This window comes from Ambystoma mexicanum, chromosome 8 (genome assembly GCF_040938575.1).
Source record: "Ambystoma mexicanum isolate Mex_15411 chromosome 8, UKY_AmexF1_1, whole genome shotgun sequence".
NCBI classification, from domain to species: Eukaryota; Metazoa; Chordata; class Amphibia; order Caudata; family Ambystomatidae; genus Ambystoma; species Ambystoma mexicanum.
In genome coordinates this window covers 805,074,185-805,101,146 of record NC_090929.1, presented here as the reverse complement: position 1 = coordinate 805,101,146, position 26,962 = coordinate 805,074,185, and the positions used below count along the sequence as shown (strand labels likewise).

General features: G+C 49.8%; 1 protein-coding gene across 26 annotated transcripts in view; it reads right to left on the bottom strand.

Moving 5' to 3' along the window:
- The window catches only part of CAMK2G (calcium/calmodulin dependent protein kinase II gamma), a 2,374,050-nt gene that overhangs the window by 1,497,722 nt on the left and 849,366 nt on the right, over positions 1-26,962 (bottom strand). For all 26 annotated transcript variants that reach the window (XM_069610663.1, XM_069610670.1, XM_069610673.1 and 23 more), the window contains exon 7: positions 17,649-17,751. In XM_069610663.1, coding sequence (XP_069466764.1) covers positions 17,649-17,751 — 103 coding nt within the window. The remainder of the gene's footprint in view (positions 1-17,648; positions 17,752-26,962) is intronic.

Here is a 26,962-nt window from a genome sequence, read left to right as displayed (position 1 = left end):
AGTATATCTGGGGGCATCTCACTGCTAGAAATCGTACAGAAGCTGAAGTTGATACTTGATGCTTACTCTCGAAGCCGAGCTAGAAAGGAACAAGTTACTTACCTGTAACTGCTGTTCTCCAGCATGGGTCTGGCATGGATTCACATGCTCATGAATATTCCCCGTCGTCAGGCTGGGAATCCTCGGTAAAGAAAAAACCAGTATCAGTTTCGTTTCTGATCTGTCTTTCGTAGTAGTAACTGATCTCTGCGTCATACTGACCACAGCCAATGACTGCCCTCTACCCAAGCCCCGCCTCTGGCAGCCATCTTCAGATTTGGTAGCACGTGAAGTGGCAGTATGACCAAGTGAAGAGCCGCAGAGGGGTAGGCGGGAGGGTTCGCATGTGAATCCATGCCAGACCCATGCTGGAGAACAACAGTTACAGGTAAGTAAATTGTTCCTTCTCCAGCATGGGGTCTGGCATGGATTCACATGCTCATGAATAAAGAATACATAGCAGTACACACATGCACAACCACGGGAGGTGGCAAAGGCTCAACATTAAGCATTACATCAAACTCAACATTAAGCAAATCTTACCTCCTCAACAGGCCCACCTTAGGCGAACAGGTTGCGCAGCACTGCTTGGCCAACCTTGGACTCCTCCCTGGAATCCCGATCGACGCAGTAGAATTTCGTGAAGGTGTGCGTCGACCTCCACGTAGCAGCCCTGCAGATATCCAGCAGGGGCACACCAGATAAGAACGCCGTAGTAGCTGCGATCGATCTGGTGGAATGGGCTCTCGGACGGCCAGGCAGCGGTCGGTTTGCCAACCGATGACAGTACCTGATACAGCCGGAAAGCCATCTGGAAATGGAAGCCTTCGAGAGACTTCCCCTGATTGACAGGTCCAAAGTTCACAAAGAGTTGTGACGTCTTCCGAAAACACTTTGTGCGGTCCACGTAGAACTTCAGCGCTCTAGCCACATCCAGCGAGTGCAAAGTCCTTTCAGCCGGCGACGAAGGCGACAGGAAGAAAACAGGCAACACCAAGGGTTCGTTGAGGTGGAAGTCCGACGGCACCTTGGGCATGAAGGAGGGGTGCGTCCTGAGAACTACCCTTGTGTCGTGAACAGTCAAGTACGGGGCTTTGCAGGAAAGGGCCTGAATCTCTCCCACCCGTCGTGCGGAGGTGATGGCCACAAGAAACGCTGTTTTCCACGACAAGAACTTCAACGGAGCCGAGTGCAGAGGCTCGAACGGAGGTCCCGTGAGCTTGGTCAGCACCACGTTGAGCTCCCACGCCGGGGCCGGAGCCTTCACCGGCGGGAACGATCTGAACAGTCCCTTCATGAACTCTTTCACCAGACGATGAGACCACAAAGACGTCCGCCCCGTGGTTCTGGTGTATCGGGAGATCGCAGCAAGATGAATCTTGATGGACGCGTGCGCCAGTCCAGCCTTGGCCAGCGTCAGTGGGTACGGCAGTACTTGGGGAGCCGTAATCCGTAGAGGGTTAATCTTCTGTGCGTGGCACCAGACAGAGAACCTCTTCCATTTGTGTCCGTAGCATTTAAGAGTTCAGGACGCCCTGGCCTTTGCAAGAACCTCTCTGCAGTCGGCCGGTATGTCGTATCCTCCAAACTCTAACGCTGCAGGAACCAGGCCTGCAAGCTCAGCGACTTTGGGTCGTGATGGAGGATGGCGCCTCCTTCCCTGGAGAGAAGGTCCGCGTCCACTGGCAGCTTGATTGACGGGGACGCTGACAAGTCCAGAAGTCCGGGAACCATATCTGCCTCGGCCACGCAGGTGCGACGAGGATCATCCTGCACCGTGACCTCTTGAGCTGGTTGATGAGCCGGATCAGCAATGGCAATGGAGGGAAAGCGTATAGAAACAGGCCCTCCCCGGGGAACGAGAAAGCATCGCCCATGCTCCTCGGCTGGGGAAACCTGCTGGCGAACCTCCGGCACTTGGAGTTCGTCCCCGTCGCGAACAGATCGATCTGGGGTGTGCCCCACCGTCGGAAGAGGCGGTCCATTAGATCCTGTCGTAGTTCCCACTCGTGGCACGAGCGCAGCTCCCTGCTGAGTGAGTCGGCGATGGTGTTTTTTATCCCTGCCAGATGAAACGGCACCAGAAACATCCCTTGGGCGACGGCCCAATGCCACAGATCCTGCGCCTCCCTGGACAGGGCTGGGGACCTGGTTCCGCTCTGTTTCCTGATGTAGAACATGGTGGTGGTCTTGTCGGTGAAGATCCTCACCACCTTGCCCTTGAGGGATGGAAGGAAGGACCTGAGGGCCCAAAACACTGCACGGAGCTCCAGGACGTTGATATGGAGGGACTTCTCCGTCGGGAGCCAAAGGCCTCTCGCGTGCAGATTTTCGGTGTGCGCTCCCCACCCTTCCAGGGAGGCATCCGTGGTCACTGTCTCCTGGTGGCCGGGGGTCTGGAAGTCCATGCCCGCCGTCAGATGCACGCGGGTGCCCCACCACCGGATCGCTCGTTGGAAACTCTCGTCGAGTGTGATCCTCTCCTCGAAGCTGCCCGTCGCCTGGATCCAGCGCGCGTCCAGGAACTCCTGCAACTGGCGCATCCGGAGCCTGCACAGGGGGATGAGGTAAATGCAAGAAGACATCATTCCGAGGAGGGACTTGATGGACCTCACTCTGGCCGCGTCCGCAACCAGCATCCGCTGCACCTTGCCCAAAATGGCCCTCGTCCTTTCCTCCGACGGATAGGCCAGAAGCGACACTGTGTCGAGCTTCGCTCCCAGAAACAGTGCGTCTTGCGCGGGCACCAGGTGGGACTTGGCGTAGTTTATGGAGAATCCCAGGTCCGTGAGAAGTTGGACGGTCCTTACCGTGTGATCCACTGCGAGCTCCTTCGTCTTCGCTCGGATGAGCCAGTCGTCCAGGTAGGGGTAGACGTGGATACCCTCTTGGTGCAGCTGCGCCGCCACCGGTGCGAGGCACTTGGTGAACACCCCGGGTGCCGACCTCAGTCTGAAGGGAAGGGCTCTGAACTGATAGTGACGCCCTTCAACCACGAACCTGAGAAACCTTCGGTGTCCCTTTAGGATGGGAATATGGAAGTAGGCATCCTCCAAATCCAAAGACGACAGGAAATCGCCCTCCTCCAGCTGACCCAGGACGTGTTGGAAGGTGACCATCCAGAACTTCTGTGCCTTGATGAATTTGTTCAGTCGTCGTAGGTCCAGGATGGGACGCCATCCTCCCGTCTTCTTCACGAGGAAGTATCTTGAGTAAACTCCGGAGCCCCAAAGCCTCTTTGGGACGAGCTCGATGGCGCCCTTCTTGAGCATCGCCTTTACCTCCAAGAGAAGTTGAGGGACGTGATGTTCTTTCCTGGCCACAGGGGGGACGCGCGGGCACCTCTTTAGAAACTCGAGCGTGTGACCCTGGGATAGGGCGTCCAGCACCCAACGGTCGGTGGAGATGGACTCCCACACGCTGATGAAGCTCGCCAGCCGGCCTCCCACCGGGGTGCTTCGGTGGGGGCCCGACCCCACGGCCGGTTCAGTCCTGCTTCAACGAGGCTTTGCCGCCTTGACCTCCATGGCGACGACGGCGGGGTCTGCCTGACTTGCCTCATCCCCTGTAAGCTTCCTGCGACGACGAACGGGCCGCTTGACGGTAGGTGGAAAATCCGCCGCCGGAACCTTTGGAGGCACCCTGTTTGCCTCCGCCGCTCCGAAAGGGCGGCCGCCGTTGCTGGAGAACCCCAAGAGCCCGGGCCGTCTCCGTGTCTGCCTTGATGGCTTGAAGGGAATCGTCCACTGTTTTCCCAAACAGGTTGTTTCCGTCGAACGGCATGTCCAAGACTCTGGTCTGCACGTCCTGACGGAAGTCAGTAGCCTTGAGCCATCCACGCCGCCTAAGGCCCACGCCGTTGCCCAACTGGCGAAATCCAGTGTCAGCGATGTCCGTCGCAATCGTAATGGCGTGGTCCGCTGCCACCTCTCCTTCCTGCAAGATCTCTAGGGCATCCGCCCTCTTGTCGTCCGGTAGGAAGTCCAGCAGGGGGGCCAGTTTGTACCACAACTCCCTGTCGTAGCGGGCTACGATAGCCAAGGCGTTGGCCGCCTTAATAGTCGTCGCTGCAGACGAGATGACCCTGCGTCCCATCGTATCCAATTTCTTTCCCTCGCCGTCCGGCGGGGAGGTCGACGTAGAGGCCGCGCCCCTCCCCCGCTTTCTTCCTGGCCGCCGCGGAGACGACCGAGTCCGGGGTCGGCTGTGCCCAAAGGCACAAGGGGGCCGCGTCCGGGACCCGGTACTTCTTCTCGTAACGATCTCTTCTAGCCAGCGTCATGGATGGGTTCTTGAGGAGGGGGAGGCCCTCATCCCAAATATCGTCCAGTAGAGGTACGGAGAGGACAGTCTTCCTCTTGGCCTCGCGCCGTTGATAAAGGAAACCTTCCTTCTTCTCTTCCGGGCAGAGCTGGAAAAGCTTGGATGCCCTGGTGATCATGGAGTGAAACGATCCAATCTCGTCGGTAGGGGAAGCCCGGGTGGGAGGTGACGACGGCAGATCCTCGTCGTAAACCTCGTCGTCCGTACCCGTCGCAGCCGTGTCAGTCCCCGTATCATCCCCACGAGTTGTGGACGGGGAGGAGGGCTGAACAGGGCGCAATGGCTGAAAAGGAGGTGGAGGATGAATCCTTCTTCTCTTAGGGGGAGGGCTCCCAGAAGGGCCTGGCTCCGGGTCCCCCGTCGGGAGCGGTTCCTCCGCTGGTGGTAACGGCAGTCTCGTCCTCATCTCCGAGCATAAGGACTGTATAGCCAACAAAATGGCCGCCGAGTTGTCTTGCGGCACTGGTTGAGGGGATTCCGACTGGCAGTCAGGGGCCCCGTCGGCACCCTCGACGTTACAGTCGTCTCCCACGTCGGGGTCCCTCCCAACGGGCTGGTCTTCTTCCACGCCAACTCTGTGGCTTAAGACTTCGATCAGCTCTTCCTCAGAGGTTGAGGCTGAATCCACGACGACCTCCTGCCCCCCCCCTTTTCTTCTCCGTCGGAGGTTTCACGGGGGTCCTGTCGATGGGCATTACAGAGGACTCCCTCCGCGGTGGCAGGGAGACTGAGCCCCGAGGTCGCCACCACCGGTGTAGCCTCCACAGGCTGAGCCAGGGCCGCCGCGACTGTCTCGATAGAGGCCTTGGCCGGATGGATTAAGGCTTTCACCACCTTAGGTGCGCTCACCGCCTTCTCCTTGGGGGGAGGGTCACTGCCTCGCTCTCCCTCCGATGGGGCCTTCGAGCTCGACCGGGCCCTCTCCAGGAGCTTCGCCGGGTGCTCGGCCTTCCTCTTACCCGAACCAGAGTGTTGGCTCGTGGTTGATGGTGCCGGGGAGGATGCGCCCTGCCTGGCGCCCGTAGAGCCCGACCGTTGGGCGCTCCCGGTGCCAGCGGACTCGCGGTGCTTGGCCTTGTGTTGGACCCCCGTCGCCGGGGCGTCCTCAAAGGTCTTAGAAGACCGCTCGGGTTTCTTCTTCTTCTTCTTCTCGCCTGACGGGCTCTTCACTTCCAGCCAGTTGGCGAGACGTTGATGGCGGTCCTTCATGGTCCGCTCCGACATATTGCCGCAAAACGCACAGTCCTTCTCCACGTGCGTCTTGTCCTCATGTAGGCAGTACAGACAAAAGGAGTGTTCGTCCTCCTTAAATACATTCTGAAGCTGGCATCCAGGGCAGACCCTGAACAGCTTTCCGGGCGTCGAGCTTCCCTTCTCCTGGGCCATGTCCGAGATGGGCCTGAGAAACTTCTGGAGTCCCTCAAAAGCGTGGCTCGACGAAATCTTCACCCTTGAGGGGCGTAGACAAATCCGACACGGGTCCCCGTTGATCGGATGAAGAAACGGTGGAGCTTGAGGCTCTTTTGACCGAAAAAAATCAAAGTTTTTGAGAAAAAAACGTGAAAAAATAGCACTAACGCTCGAGAGCAATAGCACGAGGATCCCAACACTTGAACGTGCGGTAAAAATCTGAGGATGGCTGCCAGAGGCGGGGCTTGGGTAGAGAGCAGTCATTGGCTGTGGTCAGTATGACGCAGAGATCAGTGATTGGTTACTACTACGAAAGACAGATCAGAAACGAAACTGATACTGGTTTTTTCTTTACCGAGGATTCCCAGCCTGACGGGGAATATTCATGAGCATGTGAATCCATGCCAGACCCCATGCTGGAGAAAAGAAGGTGAACCGCTTTTCCCTTAGTTGCAATCTGAAAGCTGCTGTGCTTTCAATAACTGATCCAAGAGAGGACCTGGCTAGGCGACATCTTCCCAAGCTAAGGGGGACCATCGTGCACCAGCTAATCTTTGCCAAAGCTCCCTGGTAGACCTACGAAAGGCTGCCGACCGGAGAAGGGGTCCGCCGAGGAGAACGAAGAGAAGCACCGGACAGCATCCACCGTCGCCGACCGCAGTCGCCGACCTGATCTGCAGTGCTCCCTTTGCCTAACATCATTGAAACAAGGACTCCCTTGCTCATCCTCGTCGACCGCTTTCGTCCTGCCGGAGAAAGTCAAGGCCGCCAACGATCGAGGAGAATCTGCTGGTGGGTTTCCCGCCACCCGAAGGCTGCAGAGACGCTCACGACTCAACGCCCCTGCTGGGCCAACGTTCTTCATTGACTCCTTGCGGCAACGAACACTTGTCGTCGAGGTGCACCGCAAGAACCGAAGCTGCTGCCACAATGACAGTGTTCACCCCTTTTTACTCGTGGGATCTCTACGATCCTTGGCTCCTGCCTTAAAGGGAGCCGGTCAAGAAGGATCCGTCGACGAACCGACAAACTCTGCTATTCCAGGTACATTGGGGTTGTAGAATTATTTATAAGGAAATAAGACTGATGAACAATATATGGACTGGGCTTGTACGATAGATCTTTATTTACAGGTTGCCCAGGTGGGGGGATCCTCATACAGAACTGTGTCTAGGTAAAGTGGCCAGTATTCTTCCAATTTTCTAACCAACTGCTTTCCTCCTATGTCTATTGTTGGTTCTCTTTATTACTTGATTTGTGTGACATTTAAACTAAGTCACGTTGATGCACTTTAATGAAATCTGATAGTAATTGTGGTACCACATATAACTGTGTATATATTTGACATTGTAGATTAACTAAGCACAAAGTGAGTTATTGGCATTGGTTATATAACCGTGAAGCTTAATTATATAAAGACTGTTTTCACTAATACAGTATGTGGACATTCCTTTGTGGGTGCTTGGGGACTACATTGTACTTAAAGGATAGTTCCGGGACTTTTTTTTTTATTGTCCCTACGGTTCGGCCATGTGTTTTTAAGCATACATCGGTAGATCGTAGAAAACTTTTCTATGGACCTTACCCGACTTTTCGTCCATTAACGCACTCGAAATCAGCCGCCATTTTCTGATAATCCTATCATTTCCCCCCATCGCCCTGGCTCACCTGCTTTTGCGGCACTAAATCAAATCCCCCACCCCTGAAACAGACTTCATCAAAACATTCATATTCCCCGCCTCTATCCGTGACGTGACTGTGCTGCGTAGGCAAACGCGCCCAGGCGTCTTCTACGCGACTCCACACAGAACCCGGAAATCAACACAGATCAGCTCACAACACAGCGCCACAATTCGGAATATGAAACTGTGGTTTAAAAGCAAACTGCAAGATTGTACATTTGGCAAAGTACATTTATTGGACATCAAATGTTTAGAGAATATTCAGCGATTTGCATTTTTCTTTGCTCTCGATCCAAAATAGTTCGTCTTGAGGCAAGCGATGTTCGTGTGCAGTACACAGGGTGTTGGTTTACGATAAAATAAGCTCTTCGGTCGCACTGATAATCGCATGGCTGTTCCAACAACGAGGCACTAGGCCACCACATCGGTATGTATGTTGCATCTAGCCATTAGTACCGCGTAAGGGGATACTTGTACTTGGCGATCGTCCCATAAAATGGTCAGGGTGGTAACGTTGTTCACGCAGAGAAGCAACTGGCGGTTGAAAAACCCATCCGCCGGTGTCTGGTACTCATGACGCACACAATAATGAGTGATGTACCCGTTTTAAAAACATAAAAAATGAAATTAGTCTCACCATCAGATCTTCATTAAAATTATTCATTTTATATATTAGGTCGGGAAATTATTTCATAGCTAGGACAGTGCAACTGGATATTATACCTCATTTCCAGTAACCCACCCCCTCTCCTCCGCCTTTTTCACAGCCGCCTGAGCGCCAGTGGACCACTTTGTCACTGATATGATATAATATGGCATTTGCAACGCGCCTATACACAAGTGTTTCAAGGCGTGGTGAGGCAGGGAGGGGGGGGGGAACAAGGAGAAGACAGACAACGATCCTACTAGGCCAGGTGTCATTCAGATCGCGCAAGTGCAGGGGTAGGGGGAAGGTAAAAGTGCAAGGGGAAGGGGAGGGGAGAAGTGGAGTACAAGGTAAGTAGCATAAAATAATAAATACATAGGGCCAGCTGGTGGAGAGTGCAAGGTAAGTGCAGAACAAGTGCTGGGAAGGGGGGGCTGTAGGATACTGAGACAGTCCCCCAGTGCAGGGGTTGACAGTGAGGCAGTGCAGGTGGAGAGTGGAAGGGCCCAGGACTGAGGTCGCAGACAGTGGACCAGTTGTAGCAGGGGAGAGGGAGAGAGAAAGCAGAAGCAAAGAGTAAGGTTTTGAGGTGCTTCCGTAAAAGGAGATTGTTCTCCTCAAGATAGTGCGCGGTACAAAACAATATGCCACATTGAACGAACAAGTACAACTTAACCCGTCTTTAAAGCTACTGTATAGTAATTAAATTGCGGTATAAACTCATCTAAAGAGTTACTTACATTATATTTGCATTTTCCATTGTGTCTGTGCGTAGGGCAGCCCCGAAATACCACTCCTTCTATGCCGACGTTATTTCTTCTAATGAACGAACATTAAATGGCTATCGTTTCTGAAATTTTATTCATTATCGTTTCTTACGTTATTGCACCACACCCCCAAAAAGAAGTCTTTCGGGATGGTCCCGGCCTGTCAAGGTCAAATAACAATAGAACCTTATACTGAGTCGTGGGCCATTCCGGCACCCAAGCAAAAAATCAAAGCAGCTGACCTTCACTTTGAACGAGCACACATTCCTAGTTAGCTACATTCAGTGTAAGGCCATCTCACAGGACTTGAAATTTACACTCCATCTTTGCATTTTGTATGCGTGCTTAGCAGCCCCAGAGAACCATAAATACGGAGACATTCTATATTTTTTGAAAAATGATTTATATTACTGTTTGGTTTAATTTAATGCGCAAATGAACAAGGTTGGATAGACACATTGCATGTACACTGAGCAATCACTTTTATTCACACAATACATAGCTACACATATTCAATGGGCCTGCGACATGAGGAGACTCGAGAGAACAGACAATCAAATTACAATCATTTAAACCGTGATGTGTATTTCTCAATGAGCTCTTCTTTAGGTGGACATGGAACAGAGGCAATGTTGGGTGGTTTGGCCTGTACTTTAGGCACATATTGTGGAACACCTCCAAATCTCCTGTGTGGCAGAATTCCGTGAGTCCCCTCAAATCTCTGGTTATAGTTTTATCAAATACAATCTTTTCAATGGCTTTGTGAGTGGGTGATGAAGGAATCAACCACTTCTTCTTCCGTGCCTCCTCTGTGGACAAATGGCCATGTTCACAATTGTGGAAATGTTGGTTTGTGTTCCAACGGTGAACGTTGGTACAGTGTAGCATTACTGACCGCCATTTTTCCAGTAGAATTTCCAACGACCCTCCACATGTTTTTGAGCTCCACCAAAGATGGTTGCTGATTGACTTGGACCACTGTGAAATACCTTGCATATCTTTTTTTTTACCTGCAGCCGACATTTTTTTATTGATTGTTTTTGCAAGATGCCAAACGTCAAATTGGTGATTTATATTTTTGTACTTTTCTCTCATTGTCTTGGCAATTGAAACGTGTCTGTCCGTGGCTATCAGTTCGATCACCATTCCCCGCGATTGTAGTTCTTGCAATGATGCTACAAAGCCAACTTTCTCCATGGCCACTGAGGATGTACTTTGTGACACCTGCACGACCACCGAACTCACAATTTTCTTACTTTCCATGTCCTGAAAGTGGTAGGTGCAGTACTTGGCTGAAAATCCTGGGCTGTCACACTGTCCATCACCGGCTAGTCTGAACCGTTTGCCCGCGAATGTACTATCAATAGACATTTTTTCCATTCTCCAAGCTTCGCTAATGGCTGGAAATAGATAATCGGTTTGGTATTTGTAGAACTGAGTTTTTGCAATGAAATGGATTCCCACAAACTGAAAGAAAGACTAACTTTTTAAAACTTGAACCACTAAAAAGTGCGGCCGCTGCACAAAGTAGATTGCCTGCTGGCAGTTGCCCCAGCATGGGTTGTGCAGACCATAAGAAAGGATGATATTTTGTACAGGTGGCATGTATTTTAAGGTTAGTGCCTCGAATTGCACGAGTCACATTAATCAATGGCTCCCCACATACTTCCCCACCAACCGAATGCCCACATTTCATCCGAATAATAATATCAATCAAACAACTATCGAATACAATGAATTTGGCCTCTTTCCTTATACTGTCACTCTGCATCCCAGCTGGTTCGGCCTGTAACGTTGAGGACATGTCACTCACATGAAAGGTAGAATCTCTGATATCGTCTTCCGCTATGTTCAGTGATATTGATGGTGTTTCATTGTCGTCCACTTCATTCTCTTCCATTGCAACATCTGTTCCTTCTCCGGCGATGGGTGAATAAAACAATTTCTTCAACTTTCTCGCGGTCTTAGTTTTTGCGGGTGTGGATTCTGTGAATTGATCTCCGACTGCATCCGAACTACGAGGAAGACATTCACTATCAATGGCTGGTGGTGGTACAGCTCCGTTGTCAATCACTTGATATTCTTCCCATTGGCACGATGCATCTCCAGTCTCAAGTCCCTGCCAAAAGGTTTGACAAGCAACATCTCTCGTTCGCTTCACTGTCTGTGTAGATCTAGTTCGTACACCCACTCGCAACTAGAGGACAGATTGGAAAAGGGATGTTCAGTTTAAACACAACTTACAGTATTGAACTAATAACAGTGAAAAACAACATAATATAGTGACCAGGACACTAACCTTCTTTTGCTTTCTTTTCTTTGAAACTTTCTTGCCTCGAACTTCAACATCAGGACGCTGTTGCTCCGACTCGTGTGTGCATGTCTCCACTTCCTCTTGCGCTGCAACGGCTATATTTTCATGATAAGCACATCCATCACGCACTGACGCTCCATCGACTCCCTGAAACATAGGACTTTCATTAGTATGTATAATAATATCGAAAACACAAAAAGTACTTGGGGACCAATACCCACGTACATCTCAATAGCAAAACACAAATGAACGCTTTGTGTAGAACATTCAAACGACAATTATTCACGCATTGTTGATCTAGTTAGATGGAACTGTCAAGATCCATACCTCGGGCTCCTCATAGACTTCCATTGATGATATTATTGAAGATGATGCTTCAGTAACTCCCTGAAACACAGTAATTGCATTAGTATGGTTTTCTATTTTGTTAAAAAGAACATAAACTTTATGCTGGCGTCAACGGCTCATCTAAATAGACCTGCACAAATGATCAGTTGTCTAAAATAAATAATGGATATGTAAATATTATTAGATTTGCTTTATCGTTGGAAGTGTCACCACCCAGAGATCTGCATCAACTACTAGGGGTGATATTCTTGTAGAAGAAGCTCCGTCATCTCCCTGAAACATAGTAATTGCGTTAATAAAGAAGGAAGTATAGCGGATGTAATCATGTCATATGATTTCGTTTGATCGAACTGTCAGTATCCATACCTCGAAATGCATAAGAACATCAAGGGACGATGTAACTGCGGTGCACACTTCTGCAAGCTGTTGCGCCGACCCGTAACTGCGTGCTCCCCCTTCTTCTTGGACTAATGCTCCATCGACTCCCTGAAACATAGGACTTTCATTAGTAATGAACACAATATTGAAAAAAGAAGACACATAGGAGGGCGACGACAGAAGGACATATCAATGGCTAAAAACGAAAGAAACATTGTGTGTAACAATCACGCTACAAGAATGCAAGATCCGATGATCTCCATCGATGGAACTGTGCGGATACGTACCTCGAGCATCTGAGTGACATCAACGGTGGTCGTCAATACGTTGGACTCCTCAGCATCTCCCTGAAAGACAGTACTTGCATTATTTTGGATAACAATAATTATAACTGAAAACAAAGACTAGAGGACGAGTACAAGGGTGTACCATCAGGTAAAATAATTACACGATCAATTAAAACTATTGATTTACATGCCTAAAAGAAGTCAGTGGCAGAATAGCTAAGTAAGATTACCCGATAGGCGCTTGAAGTGGCTGATGACTGCAATAACGACACGGATGGAGAATCTTCCGCCTTCATATTGAGTGGATACATAAATGGGGAAATTGTTAAATAATGCTACACACTACCGCAAGGCCGAGAGATAAATACGTAAACTTGACTCACAGTGGAGGGATGTGGACGGATAGAGTGGGAATAGCGGTTGAGAGCAATTTTCGCCTCGCTCGCGGTGTGTTCTTCTTTATTAGCATTGATGTGGAGTACATGTCTGAGCTAAAGTGCCTGCTGCAGATGCGGTATCAATCACCCCTCTTGTCCGCAAAGACTTCTAGGACTCTACTTTCAAGCTCAGACGGTGGATATCCGCAATATCGGACCCATTCTCTTATCTGATCTATTGTCTTAGGGAAAACATGCATTATAGTACCTTCAGATTTATTATGGGTCTTCGAAGGGCAACCGCCAATGGAACAAGCAGGCATTGTGGAAAGTTCTGAAAAGTAAAGATCAACAAGTCTCTATGAATACCAATGTGTTAAAAAATTAAATGACACATAAAAGGTTCAATGCAAGGTTCGTTTTGGTTCTTGGAACTATACACGTTATTCACATGCGGATAAGTATTTGAATAACTTTAAAGAAATAGAAAGATAATTTGACTAAACTCAGAACATGTGACTAGTTACTTGCATGTACTGTCTTGAACGAAAAGAAATTGGACGCAAAATGATTATTGTACATGGCCTTACCTTGACGAACAAACAGTTAGATGCAGGGATCAGAGTAGTTTCTTGTCGTAGAACAGGGAGCAGTTCACAGGTTGCAAACTGACGAGTTTCCTCGAAGTGGTCACGGAAGTTCACAGAGACGAAGAGCAGATAACCAGCACCTTCACGGGTTGACTAGCAAAGCGCAAAGAAGTTCACATTAGAAATATGAAGTGGGTTATAAATAATTCGAAACAGGGGTGTGTTTGTGAATGAATGACGTGTATATGTCGTGGCATTATGTGGATTGCAGGGGGCCGCCCAGCGTGAGGGGGGATGCTTGGCAGGAGACACGGGGTCTGGAGGTAGTCATGGGAACAACAACCCATGCTCTATAGACCACTTTGAAGTGTACTTGTTCTTTGGCACCTCTTGGCCTTTATCGCTCCCTGACAGCTCCACTTGGCAGCACAAGTACCCCGGTGCGAACTGCCTTTGATAGGGCGGGGGGGGGGGGGGGGGTGGATTAGGGCGGTGGTCGTGCAGACAAGACTCGTTTGCCGCAGGCCTCACCAAGGATCTAGTACATGGAAGGCAGGGGGGTGAGTTTATAAATACCTCACCCTCCCAGGAGAATATATGGGTGCAGTTCACCCTGGAGACCCTGGATGCCTAGGCAGTTAGTCAGCAGCATGCTGGCCTGTGGTGGCAAGGCGGCACGGGCCAGAGGGGGTCATCTCTGTACCCGGTGCCAAAAAGGATGATTTATTATGATCAACCATATTGATTATTTACCTATAACCATGTTTTGTATCAATAAAATCCAACGGCCTTCCTTTTATTGCCAACGCTTGAACAAAGTGGTGTGGTAAGTATTTTTGGGGGAGGAGGCAAGGCCGGGAGGCTTGATGCCAACCCGCAAAATAACATATGTATGTCTGCTGCATATGGGTTCAACGGTTATGAGGATTGAAGGTGGGCGGCCAGCGTGAGGGAGGATGCTGGCCGGAGACATGTGGTGTGACAAGACAAGGCACAGGAAGACTATTCAATGGAGACACACTAGATTCATTTAAAAAATCAAAACAACCATTGTTAAAATATATGTTGGGTTTTATTTTAGATCTTAATTTCAATTGAACATAAATAATAAACATTACACATTGTAAAGTTCCGGTTGCAGCACATCCAGGGAAAATCCGCGATATTGTCCACTGTCTCTGGGGAAATGTTGTCTAATGGCAAGTACCGCACAGGCAGGTATTACTCTACGAACGCGGTGTCCGAGCCTCCCGTGAAGCCACCAAGTGAAGCAACGCTAGGCCACCAGCCTGTACCACCTGTGAAAATGAAAGATGCAAACTGTATTAAAATGACAAAACTTTCTTAACACTGTCGATTCAGGTAAAAAATGTCATCCTGCTTTGAAAAAAATTCTATCTAGAATATGACATAGTAGTGGCATCACTCACTGACATCAAAACCAGAGTATACTTACTCGTTACTCGTATTACGCGGACGAACAGTGCCGCGAAGTTCGTGCATAAGCACCATCATCATCCTCAACACGGTCCGTGAGAGGCAGGCTTCCCTGAACTCTGGCAGCTCGGTGATGCATTGCGGACTTGGCTCGCCTTCCGAAATGTAGGCCAAGCACCCGGAATTTTCACGGCAGCAGCAGTTCTCCTCAGTTGGCATTAGCTCGCACCGATTGCACGTGCACCAGGTGGAGACGCCGTCCATGCGACATGGTCCAGGCTCTTCATCCGTTGACTGGTCCTCCCAACTGCCGTCCGAATCCCCATCGTTTTTGCGTGCTTGCCTTTCCAGTAGTTCTTCCTCGGTGTACTCGGGCTCGTACACATACGGCATTATTGTCGCCATTGTGTGGTAAAGAAAGTAAAATAATTTACAGAGATGGTACAGGTGTTCACAAGGCCTAGAAGCGGCGAAGGTAGCTGACCAGAGCACAGAAACGAGTCACAGAATACTCAAAGTAACACAGAGAGAGCAATGGAATCGAAAATCTGCTGCTGTGTGTTGTGAAACGGTGTGTTTATACATAGAGGAAAGAGGCGTCCTGCCATTTCCATGGCGACACTTCATTAGCTGAGGCGCAGCGATTGTTGACACGAAACGTGCTTTGGCGTTGGGAAATGGGCGGTACGCGTCTGCTGATGTCAGGCTCAGGGGCGGGGGATTTGATTTAGTGCCGCAAAAGCAGGTGAGCCAGGTCGATGGGGGGAAATGATAGGATTATCAGAAAATGGCGGCTGATTTCAAGTGCGTTAATGGACGAAAAGTCGGGTAAGGTCCATAGGAAAGTTTTCTACGATCTACCGATTTATGCTTAAAAACACATGGCCGAACCGTAGGGACAATAAAAAAAAAGTCCCGGAACTATCCTTTAAGAACGAGCCCGCATCACCTACTGAGAGCTAAGCCTTGGTTGCTCCACCAGGATACCAATAATAGAGCATCTTGGCTGGGGTCCTCTGTGCCTCTCTGCCATATTGAGAGCAGGAGAACAGACTCACCCCGCCAGTGTTTCTTTACACTGACGACACGCTAATATAAGTGCAAAACACCAAAGACAATTTAGAAATGGTAATCAATGCCATTGCTAGCTTCACTCAGATCTCAGGGATCACAGTTAGCATGGATAAGTCCTCTCTGTTCCCATTAGCCGGACTGGCTAAGATACATCCCAAAAACTTGCCAAAGCCGGCCTTGAATTTGGAGCACTACCACATTTCGTTACCTGGGGGAAGACATTTTTCATGATCCGGTCAGAAAGCATGAAAGTAATACACAGAGGGCCCTGGTAGGGATACAGAACTCCAGGACTTTCTGGAAGAAATTTCCCTTGTCTGTAATGGGTAGAGCGGCACTGTTAAAGAAGGTCATCCTCCCTAGGGTCCTACATTACCATCCAAACATCATCCCATATAATATTCCAAAGGCCTCTTTTAAAGCGTTGGACCCTTTGTGTAGGGAATTTCTGTGGAACTTTGGCAAATGTAGGATCTCATTAGCCTCGCTAGAGACCATATGAGGAGGGGGGCATCAGGGTCCCGCATTTTGAGATTTATTATTTGGTGGGGCAGCTTCAATTGGTGGTAGGCTGGCTAGCGGATGAACCCACGCCAGACACCAAGCTCTTACAACCAGCAGTGCTGCACTCCTTCTTGAAAGAGTTTCTATGGCGCAAAAAGTTGCAAGTGGCCCGCCATCCACACCTGGTGTAGTGGGGGATACGTGAGATAGGGCATTAGTGTTAATAAAAATGAAAGACCCGTTCTCTGCATAGATCCCTCTGGCCGCTGTTCCCCCGGAAGCATCTCCAGTGCATAATGGTGCCCAAGCCCACTGGGAACCTAGGGGCATTGTTACTATAGGGGAGCTGCTCACAGGTACCTTCTTTGTACCCTTCATGGAATTGGTTAACACCACGGGTGTCCATCATGGCCGGTACCTGTTATATTGCACTATTTAAAAAAAACAATTATACGTAGGTGGCCAACATATACGGAAGCAGCAGACGCGCTTCCATCAATTGACACCATGTATGACATAGCTGAGGAATCGCACACGATTTCCAGGCTATATGGGTTCCTTCTGGTGTGTGGTCCCTCCCCCAACACAAAGTCCCGGTGGGAGGAAGACATGGGGATGAAGTTACTTGATGCGCAAGGGGCTCAGATAATACAGTATCAAAGTATCTCGGAACTCGAGGCTGCAATTCATCCAATTGTATGTAACGCATAGAGCATACTTGACCCCTCAAGATATCAAAGTTTCCAGAAGCTGTGGCACAAAGTTGCCCTAGATGTGAAGCTACAGGCGCGGATATGATGCACAAGTTCTGGTCATGTCACAGCATATCGCAGAACAGGGGGGAGATTGCAGATAGAATGCTAAAAAGAGGTCTTAATATAAATCCACTCTCGCCAAAGGCCTGCTTGCTTGGTTGCTTTACACGCCCCAAACATTTACATCATATCTCTAAAATGGAAGACTTAGTGTTCATTCTAGCCAAGTGACGGATAGCAATGAGCTGGAAGTCCGAGGGGCCCTAGTCTAGAAGATTGGTGGCAGGACCTTAAAAAACAGGCTTAGGCAGAGACAACGGTCTGTCTGAAAGCAGTGCATGGGAGTCCATCTGATCCGAATGTGGCACTCACGGCATGGAACACACTCACACAAACACTGTTCACATCGGTTTCCACAGATCCATAGCTGGGACAAGAGCCCCCAGCGAACGAGTTAATTGACCAGACACAGCAGTAACATATATAGCAGTGGTATTGTGACTTGTTCAACAGGGGAGTGGAAAGTGGAGGGGGGTGGGAAACAAACATTTAAGTGTGATGTACGTCAGGTGGGTTAAAGATTTGGTAACAGTAATGCGTTCTACTTATTAAGATGGCTCGATGTATATGTTTGTCTACCAAAATCAATAAAGCCTGTATAATAATAAACCAAAAAAAAAAAAAAAAAAAAAAAAAAAAAACTTAAAATCTTCTTACCAAACCATGCCTGCTGCTCCGCCTGCACTTCGATAGCCAGCCCAAAATCTGCAAGTTTCACTGCAGCTCCCTTGCATTTACTTGCCAGGAGCAAGTTCTCAGGCTGTCAGTGGAAAATGTGTGAGGAAAAAAAAAGAAAAAAGGTATTAAATGTAACCACTTACTATCCTTATTTGCTTCAATAAAGCAGATATAAAAATGAGACAAGTTGGCACTCCAGATATTCAACATCTAAAGCGCTAGATTTCAACCAAAATGTAGCCATTTTTGACCGAATATGAAATCACCACTTCACTTTCTTATTCAAATCAGATAAGGTTTCTTTTAGAACCAAGCTAATGCTAATCTTTAGTGTGAACGCCGAGCCTTACAAAAATGTAGTAGAAATTGAGCTTGTACTTTACAAAACATTTAATTTGTTTGCTCAAAATACAAAAATACTGAATAACCTAGCATTGCATTCCTTCCATCTTAATGCTGAACATTAAATGAAGTGTAAATTAGTAATAAGTCACTAAAAAAATGATAAGTTACTCACCGTAGTGACTAACATACTCCCAGTCCATAGTCCCCTTTCCTCCATACTGTATGGGCGTCTATTCCAAGGGACAGGAGACAGAACCTTTTTCACCAAAAAAAACCTTCTTTCCCTTTAAATTTAGAGGCGCGCGCGCGCAGGGAAGCGGCCCAGGGAGCATGCGCTGCCCCGACACCGCCGTCCGGCGCCACACCGCAGTCCCCAATGACGCATCGCCAATAGGTTTAGCATTGCCTAATGACACCAGTATTATTATGGGGGAGGTTGGTGGGACGTATGGAGGAAAGGTGACTATGGACTAAAAGTACGTTAGTCACTACGGTGAGTAACTTATAATTACTCTTACGTCCCATCCCCTTTCATTCATACTATATGGGCGATTACAACTGATTGTAGCCCCAGGGAGGAAAGGAGACCCTCCTTAAGCAAATAGGTTCCAGAGAACTGCCTCTCCGAAAGCCGCATCAGATCTAGAGCCAGCATCCAAACAGTAATGCTTGCAGAAAGCCGAGGGAGAGGCCCAAGTGGCCGCCCTGCTTAGGACTTGACAAGGGACATGGCACTCGAATGCGATAACAGTTGCCTTGGCCCTGACTGCGTGGGCTGCATGTTGGCTGGAAGTGGCTTGTGCTGGACCTCATACGCTTCCTCAATGGCAGAGACCATCCAGTGGGATATGGAAGCCTGAGAGGCCCGATAGCCAGGTCTTCAGCCTCTGAAAGAGACAAACAGGGCATCCGATTTGCGGACGCCCTTGGTCCTGTCCAAGTAGAATTTCAGGGCATGCCTGACATCCAGGCAGTGCAGCACTCTGTGCCTCGTCCTTGGGATCAGGAAAAAACGTAGGAAGGACTATTTCCTCGTTCAAGTGGAACGAAGACAGCACCTTGGGCAGAAATGCTGGGTGTGTCCACAGGACTACATTGTCCTTGTGAAAGGTAGTATCTGGTTCTGAGGCGACCAGCGCCTGGATTTCGTTGACCCTATGCGCCGAGGCCGACTAGTAAGGCTGTCTCGGTGGTGACCAGCCTGAGGTCCGCAGACGTCATTGGCTCGAATGGTTTGTGTGCCAGGGTGCCCAAGACTATGTTAAGGTCCCACACCGGGTACAGCCTCTTGATGGGCGGGTAGAGACTTGCGAGTCCCATCAGATGTTTGATGATAGGATTGAAGGAGGTGAAGATGCTCTCCTCTGAATCCCTGTAAGCTCTGATGGCTGTGAGGTAAATGCGGCAGGTGCGAGGTGTGCCGAGAAGGAAAGCATTCTGTCCAAAGTGCATGCCATGGGATCAATTTCCTTGGAGTCTGCCTAGTGGAAGAATCTGGTCCATTTGCTTTAGTACCGGGCCCTGGTAGCCTTGTTCCTAGCGCCCTGTATGATCTCCAGATTAGCCTGTGAGAGGCCTTCATGCTGTTCAACAGGGGGTGAAATGCGACGCCCAGGGAGCGGGGGCCCTGCCCCTGCCAGAAGACAAACTGGGGGCACTTCTTGTTGGGCCAGGTGGCAAAGAGATCCAGCTGGGGATGACCCCACCTGTTGAAGAGCTCCTGAATAACGAGGCCGTTTAGCTGCCACTCGTAATTGTCAGCTCCCAGCTTGCCCGCTTCCAGGTTGGCTTCCCACAGGAGGTGGACTGCCGTGAGGTAGATGTCGTTTTCCAGAGCCCACTCCCACGTGCTGATTGCCAGTCTGAACAGAGAAGGGCATCTGGTGCCTCCTTGCTTGTTGACAGTACATGCTGGTCGAGTTGTCCGTCTGGATGAGGACAACCTTGCCCCTGAGACATGGTAGGAATGCCCTGAACGCTACCCAGATGGTGTTCAGCTCTAACCAATTGATGTGAAATTCGTGGTCCTGCCAAGTCCAGGTGCTGTGGACTGAGATCGTCCAGGGTGGATCCCCCCCGCCCTCGAGCGAGGAATCCGTGGTGATGGTGGCCTGCGGAATGGGCAGCCGGAAGCACTTGCCCGTCCGTAGGTTGCAGTTTTGGGACCACCAAGTTAGGTCCGGGTGGAGCAACGGAGGAACGTTGATAATCTCAGACTGAGAGCCCCGCTCCTGGTTCCACGAGGCTACGCAGTGCACCTGGATCCTCCTCATCCTTAGTCTCGTGTGCGGGACAGCTAATAGGACCGCTGCCAATAGACCCAGGAGACGTTGGTATCAGCATGCCGAGGTTGCTTCCCTGCTGAGGAAGTGGGTGGTGGCCCTCTTGATGGCTGAGACCTTTTCTTCCGACAGAAAGACCTTCTCGGAGCATATGTGCCAGGTGAGGCCCAGGAATGTCAGTCTGCATAGGCAGCAGCGGCGACTTCTTGAGATTGAGCGAGAAGCCCAGATCGTGCAGTGTGTTCATATGGGCATGGGAAGAGTGGTGAACCGCTTCCGAAGATGTAGCCCGCACAGATGTGGAGGCCCTGCACTCTGAGGAGGGCCGCCACTGCATTCATGAACCTAGTAAATACCCTGGGGGCTGAGTTCAGGCCAAAAGGAAGGTCCTTGTATTGAAAGTGGTAGCCCAGGATCCTGAACCATAGGAAAGAAGGATGGGGCTGTCAGATCGGGAACGCGTCCTTCAGATCCAGGAAGCACATCCAGTCTCCCTTGTCCAATGTCGCCTCTATAAAAGCTGGCGCAACCATCTTGAATTTTTGCAGGGGTAAGGAGAGGTTGAGGGTGGAAAGATCCAGCACAACTCTCAGACTCGCCTGGTTGTTCTTCTGAATGGCGAAAATCCTGGAGTAAATGCCAAAGCCTCGCTAGGAGGCTGGGATTTGCTCCACTGCCTAGCTCTCTACGAGCAACCGGATCTCCGCCAAAGGAGTTGCTGTCCCAACCTGTGGGAGTGGAGGAGAGGCTGGGATAGGAAGGCGGTATCCCATGGATACTAGTGAGAGGATACAAGGGTCCAGGAAATACTGGTACCAGAAATGTGCATGGAGAGCAAGTCTGCCCCCCACCGGAGAAACGTGGACCCAAAGGTGCGTGTAATGCCTTCTTTCCCTCGGAGGCTGTCGCGGAGGAGGGGAACTGGAAAAAGACCCAACTGCCCCCAATCCCCCTTTTTGTTGCTTGCGCCGGTTCTGAGATGGCGAGCAGTCCGGCTGCCTGGATCTCTGTTCCTGGAAGCCGCGGAACCCTCCGTACGTACGACGCCTGTTGGAGCACTGCTGAGATTGGGTGTACGATTTGGGCATGGTCCTTGTAAGAATGGATAAAGACTTAGCCGTATGTGAGCTGTTTTTTCTTTTTGCCCAGCTCTTCCTCCGTGGAAGAGGTCCCCCCCCGCCCCTCGAATGGTAGTTCTATTATGCGTTCCTGGACGTCCGGGTTGAATTCTGTTGCCCGGAGTCAGGCTGTCCTCATGTCTGTGGCAATACAGATGGCATGGTTAGAGGTGTCAATATGGGCCACAATGGATTCCATGAGGTCATGCGCCACCAGCTTGTCTTCGGCTAGCCCTATCTTAAACCGTGATTGGCTCGGAGCAGGGAGTTCCGGAAGGACGTCCCCAATTTCCCGCCATAATCTTTGGTTGGCGGCAACCAGCATGGCATCAGCGTTGGTCTGACGAAGATGCAAGGACGCGTTGGAATAGAGCTTCTTGCCATATGCCTCCAAGATCTTCTCCTCCTTGCCTAACAGCGCAGCAGAGGAGGCGGCTGAGGACTGAGGCTTGGCGTATCCTGATGCTGCAGCGATCACCGAGGAGTGTGGCTGAGGATGGGCTGAGAGCAAGAGTGTATCCCCCCTCCACCTGCCTGTACTTGACATCCAGGCATCGATTGACTGGCTGGGCCAAGTGGTGTTTGAGCCAGCCCTTCTTGGCCAGAGAGACTACATCGGTTTGCAGAGGAATTCCCGATTTGGCAGAGGGGGATGGGGGGGGTCACGTGAGGACTTCTGCCAGGACCTCCTCTGCAGGCTGCTCGACCTCGAGCTGGGTTAGGCCCAGATACTCCACTAGCCCAGCAAGACGTTCGTGGAAGGCCCTGCCTGAGGATGGCATGTCCGGATCCTTCTCATCCGTATCCTGTGGGTCAGGGTGATACTGTGGAGGAGGAGTAAAGGGCGCCGGATGGTGGGGTACAGGGACCGCGGCCAGAGGAGGCTGGTACAGAACCGCCTGGGGCGTTGGCTGAGGAGCCGGAGGAGGCAGCTGCGCCAGGGCCTGGGGCGTCGGCGGAAGAGTCTGTGGTGCCGAAGCATTGCAGGAAGGATTTCCCTGACTGCGTCTTTGCGGATAAGCCCCGTCCGAGGAGACTTCATGAGGCAGAGGAACCTCTCGAAGAAAGCTTCTTCACTGCCCAAGGAGGTGGCAGGGGGTGCTGACGGGGTAGCAGGGAGCTGCTGGAGCCGCTGCGTACCCTGCCCATATGGACGCAAAGGAAAGCTGCCCTGCGCAAAAGAGGGATAGGCCGTAGGCCACGTACCTGGTTGAGGCCAGTCCCACCATGACACTCCTTTGCCGAATTCCTGGAATGGTGTCGGACGGGGGCCTGTGTCTGGCGTGGTGGCCATCTTGTTGAGCTGCCTGCCACGTGCCTGCAACGTGTTGCTCAGCCCGGCCTCCTTGATGGACTCTTGCGTATGGATCACAAGGTCTACCCTGCTCTTCAGGCCTAGGCCCGGTAGGTGTGACACCCTCGACCCAGGGGTCAGTAGAGCTGTGTTCAGGCGGCCCCTCCTACGTATTGCCGGTACTAGGGCGTAGCCCCTCAGCCATGATGCCGGTACAAGGGCGGAGCCCCTCAGGTGAAGAACCGGTTAAAGAAGCTTCCGGTACCTCAACACTGTCACCAGGAGGATCAGAGGATCCCTCGGCCCGAAGGGCGGTAGCTGTAGCAGCCTCGGTGCACGTGCTGGTAGAAAGACCTGACCGGTGCATCCCGCGCGGGAGAGTCCACGGGCATGAGTCTCCCTTTCGGGGATGCGATGGAGAATATTGGCCCTACCTTGGGTTGGTACAATGTTTGACGAATTTCTTGAGGTCCTCTGGAGGAGACTCTGGAAGAGCTCCCTCTACCTGGCTAGTCTATTCCTCAGCGCTTTCGAGGACAGCGAGCTACACGCTGAACAAGCTTGCCAACCCTAGTCTGGTCAAGGCAACGTAGGCAGAGGGCGTGGGGGTCTGAAGTTGGAAGACCCTGTTGCAGGATTAACACCTGCTGAACCCTGTGGAAGTCGACATGTGCCGGGGATGAGCGTGACGCCTGAGGACCGAGTACCTGAATGATAAAAAGACAAAAAATACAAAGAGAAGAAGTATCCATGCATGGTATTACATGGCCGAAGCCAAACCCAGGAGCACTGGTGAATTTGGCCCGTTCCCGTTGACGCGGAAAAGGGGACTGAGGTGTGGCACAGGAGGGCAGAGTCTGGGCAGCGCAGGCTCCCCGGGCTGCTCCCCAGCGCGCCTCTAAATTTAAAGGGGAAGAAGTTTTTTTTCTGGTGAAAAAGGTTCTGTCTTCAGTCCCTTGGAAGGGACGTCCATACAGTATGGAGGAAAGGGGACGGGACGTAAGAGTATCAGAAGTGCAATTAACAGCACAAGCAACAATCTGTTTCCAGACTATGAAATCCTGACTGGCCAAAGCATGATGAAATTACCCAACCTCTAGTACTCCATATGCCATACCACCCCTCCAGCCCCCAACAACTGAAACATTTTAGTAAAAATCATTTCTATTCCAGCTTTCTCCTTTTATGTACCCTTTTATGTACCCATTCATGTATCCACTGTCCTAAACAAGCACTCATTTGAACTTTCAAACTAGCGTTACTGGTGATTAATCTCCCTCAATTAATTACATTAACTACACCACGTCAATACTCCTATAACAACTCCATTTGTTTGCTGGTCTTTTCTCTGCTCCAAATGACACAGCATGCATGGTTGTATGCAGTTGTCATTGAACACATTGATTCCAAAACCATTTTTAAATCCTTCATTAGTAAAAGGCCCACAAGTCTTAAACTGAGACAGGATGATCTCCAGAATACACCAATGCCACTCCTGACCCCCTGTTATTTCAAAAGCATTGAAAGGGATGGTGTGAGGACGTAATTAGGCTTGGCGCCATTAAAGACTTCTCTGTAGCTAGCATGCACTGGAGGGCTTGTGGGCCAGTGCACCATACCGATCCAGCTGATAATACCTCGAGGAGCATAACACAAAGTGAAGGGTATGTGAACAACCGGCAGCCCCGCTAGTTGCAGATTTAGGGAGAATGGCCTCCAAGGAAGGTGAGGTGGAGCCGTGGAAGATACATCGCCACATGGCCATGATGCCGCTGAGAAGCAGCAGCTCGTCTGGTAACTGAGGCTGCGCCTGAGCGGTTTAAGTCCCTGAACAAAGTCTGGTGTTAATACCTAGGTACAAGAGGCAGCAGGGAGAAGTGCTGAGCAGCAAGAAGCTGCGATGCTTGCAGGGCATAAGGGACCAGTTTGCCCAGGGTATAGTGCGGCGCTTTACACCTGTAATTTAAACATAAACTGGTAGAACCAAGTTTTTAACTCAATCCCTACATATAGCTCAATAACCCCACAACCCTCCATCTCGGGGGCAATTACATCACTAATTCTAAAACCAGTTTAGGGGGCTAATCTTTGTGATTCTTATTGCCTGATAAGGCTGCTAAACTAAACTTTGATGCAAAGATAGAACAAAGTCATGGCCACAAGACAGGTAGAGGTTCTTCCTAGACTAACTAATCAGGATCAAACAGGCTTTAGAACACATCGATATGCACAGGATAATAGCCGAAGAGTTGTCAGTATCCTAGAAGGTACAACACAAGGAGGAGAAGCCTGTCTGCGATTTCACAAAAACTGGCTTAATACCCATTTATTTTAGTAAAACATTAACACTGCATTTTGGAAAATGGAAAATGTATTCAAGAAGATATATGAAATCAAAACATAACATAAGATAAAATGAATGCAATCCATTCACACAACTCGGGGACAAAAATATTCATTGATAGAACAAAACAAATCTAGTTATCCCTCCCCCTTCCCTCACAAGATCTACAATTTGTCTAGCGAGAGGTGCTGCATCCAACCAACATTCACACAACCACACTCATTCATACTAACATGTGTATCTAAAATAAAGACATAGATTAAGAAAATGGAACAAAAAGTACATAACACAGACTTCACTGGAGGCTAAAAAGTCTGATCAGACACCCCCTTATCTGGTATACAAATCCAGCAAGCGCTGTCAATAGTAGACAATCTGCGGCATTTCTCTGTAGAATGTGGCGGGTGAGTTTGACACCTAATCACTACAGTTAATACACACGGCTCATGCAGTTAGAGAACCCTAATCCTGAAAATACAAAAACTAGCTGACTGGTGCCAACTCGAGTTTCAGACGTTGATGCAAAGATGACTGTATGGGTCACACAGGACCTTCTTCAGGGCAAGGAAAGGAGAGCATGGAAGCTAGTTGTGAAAGTAATCAGAGAAATCTGAAGACCTTGTGGATGTAGGGTCAGGCGGCAGGCAAGTGCACTCCCTAAGCAGACTGATGCTGCTTAGTAAAAATGGACTGAGTCTCGGTTACGCATAGATCATCTCTATGAGTAGACGTGAGCACTTGTGTTGCTCGTTCCGCTTAATCTGTCTGAAGGGGGACCTGTTCGGACTCCTATCACGTGCGCGACTGGTCTGAACTACCACCGTGAGTTAAGGTGGTGTACGAAGAATTATTCCATTAATGGAATCCCACAATGCTGCAAGGCGCTGTAGGTCTCTCAATCCTCAAAGGTAGCAAACGGGACAGCATACTGGTAGGGCTGCCCGCTCCAGATGCGCATAAAGTGCTCGATAGGAGAGACTGGTAATTTGTTAGGAAGACTCTTGAAACATTTGGCTTTGGACCCAAATTTACAGAATATGTATTGGCAACACTGGTCACACTTAACCGCAGGACCTGTCTCAATGGGGCACTAAAAGACATATTACTGTCCAGGTGGACTTACCAGGGATGCCTCTTGTACCCCCCTCCCCCACATTATTTGCTATAACCACAGAGCTGTTTGCACTAAGGATTAGGATGAATCAAGGGATTCAGAGAATCCTGGGAACAAATACCTAAATTATTGCTACATGCAGACTATGTAATTTTAGGTCTCACATTAGGTAGAAGAGGATCTTTTAGAGTTACTAGAAGAAATTGAAAACTTTGAGCAAGGTTCAGGATTCAAAGTGAATCAATCCAAATCACAGGGGCTAAGAATTGAACTATCAAGAGCACATTAGGTCAACTAGAGAAGATGTTCCTTTTTGAATGGTTCTCTAGGGGTGAATATTTGGGAATCCAAATGACCCCAAAAATAAGCAATTTACACAAGGCCAATGTGGTCCCGTTATTCAGAGCACTATCTCAAAATTTAGTAAGTGGTCTGCCCAGGAGATTTCTTGGCAAATTTGATCCCCAGAATTGTATATTCGAGCCAGGGGCTTGCCTTACAATACCTGGTGATATAGGTTAATTCATTACAGCAAAAGATATTGAAATGTGTTTGGGGGAAAGAAGCAAACCGGGATCCCAGCAGAAATTATTTTTACGAGATTACCTATGGGAGGACGGGGTGCTACAGATGTTAACAGATACATACGGGCTACCCCAGATCGCCCAAATATCTCAATGGTTTCATAATGGCTCTTCGCCTACTCTCTTCCTCGTCTCAACTCCTCCTGATGGGTGACCTGAACATCCATTTGCACTCTCCTGACACCGCAGGTCCTTTCCGCAACCTTTGCGTC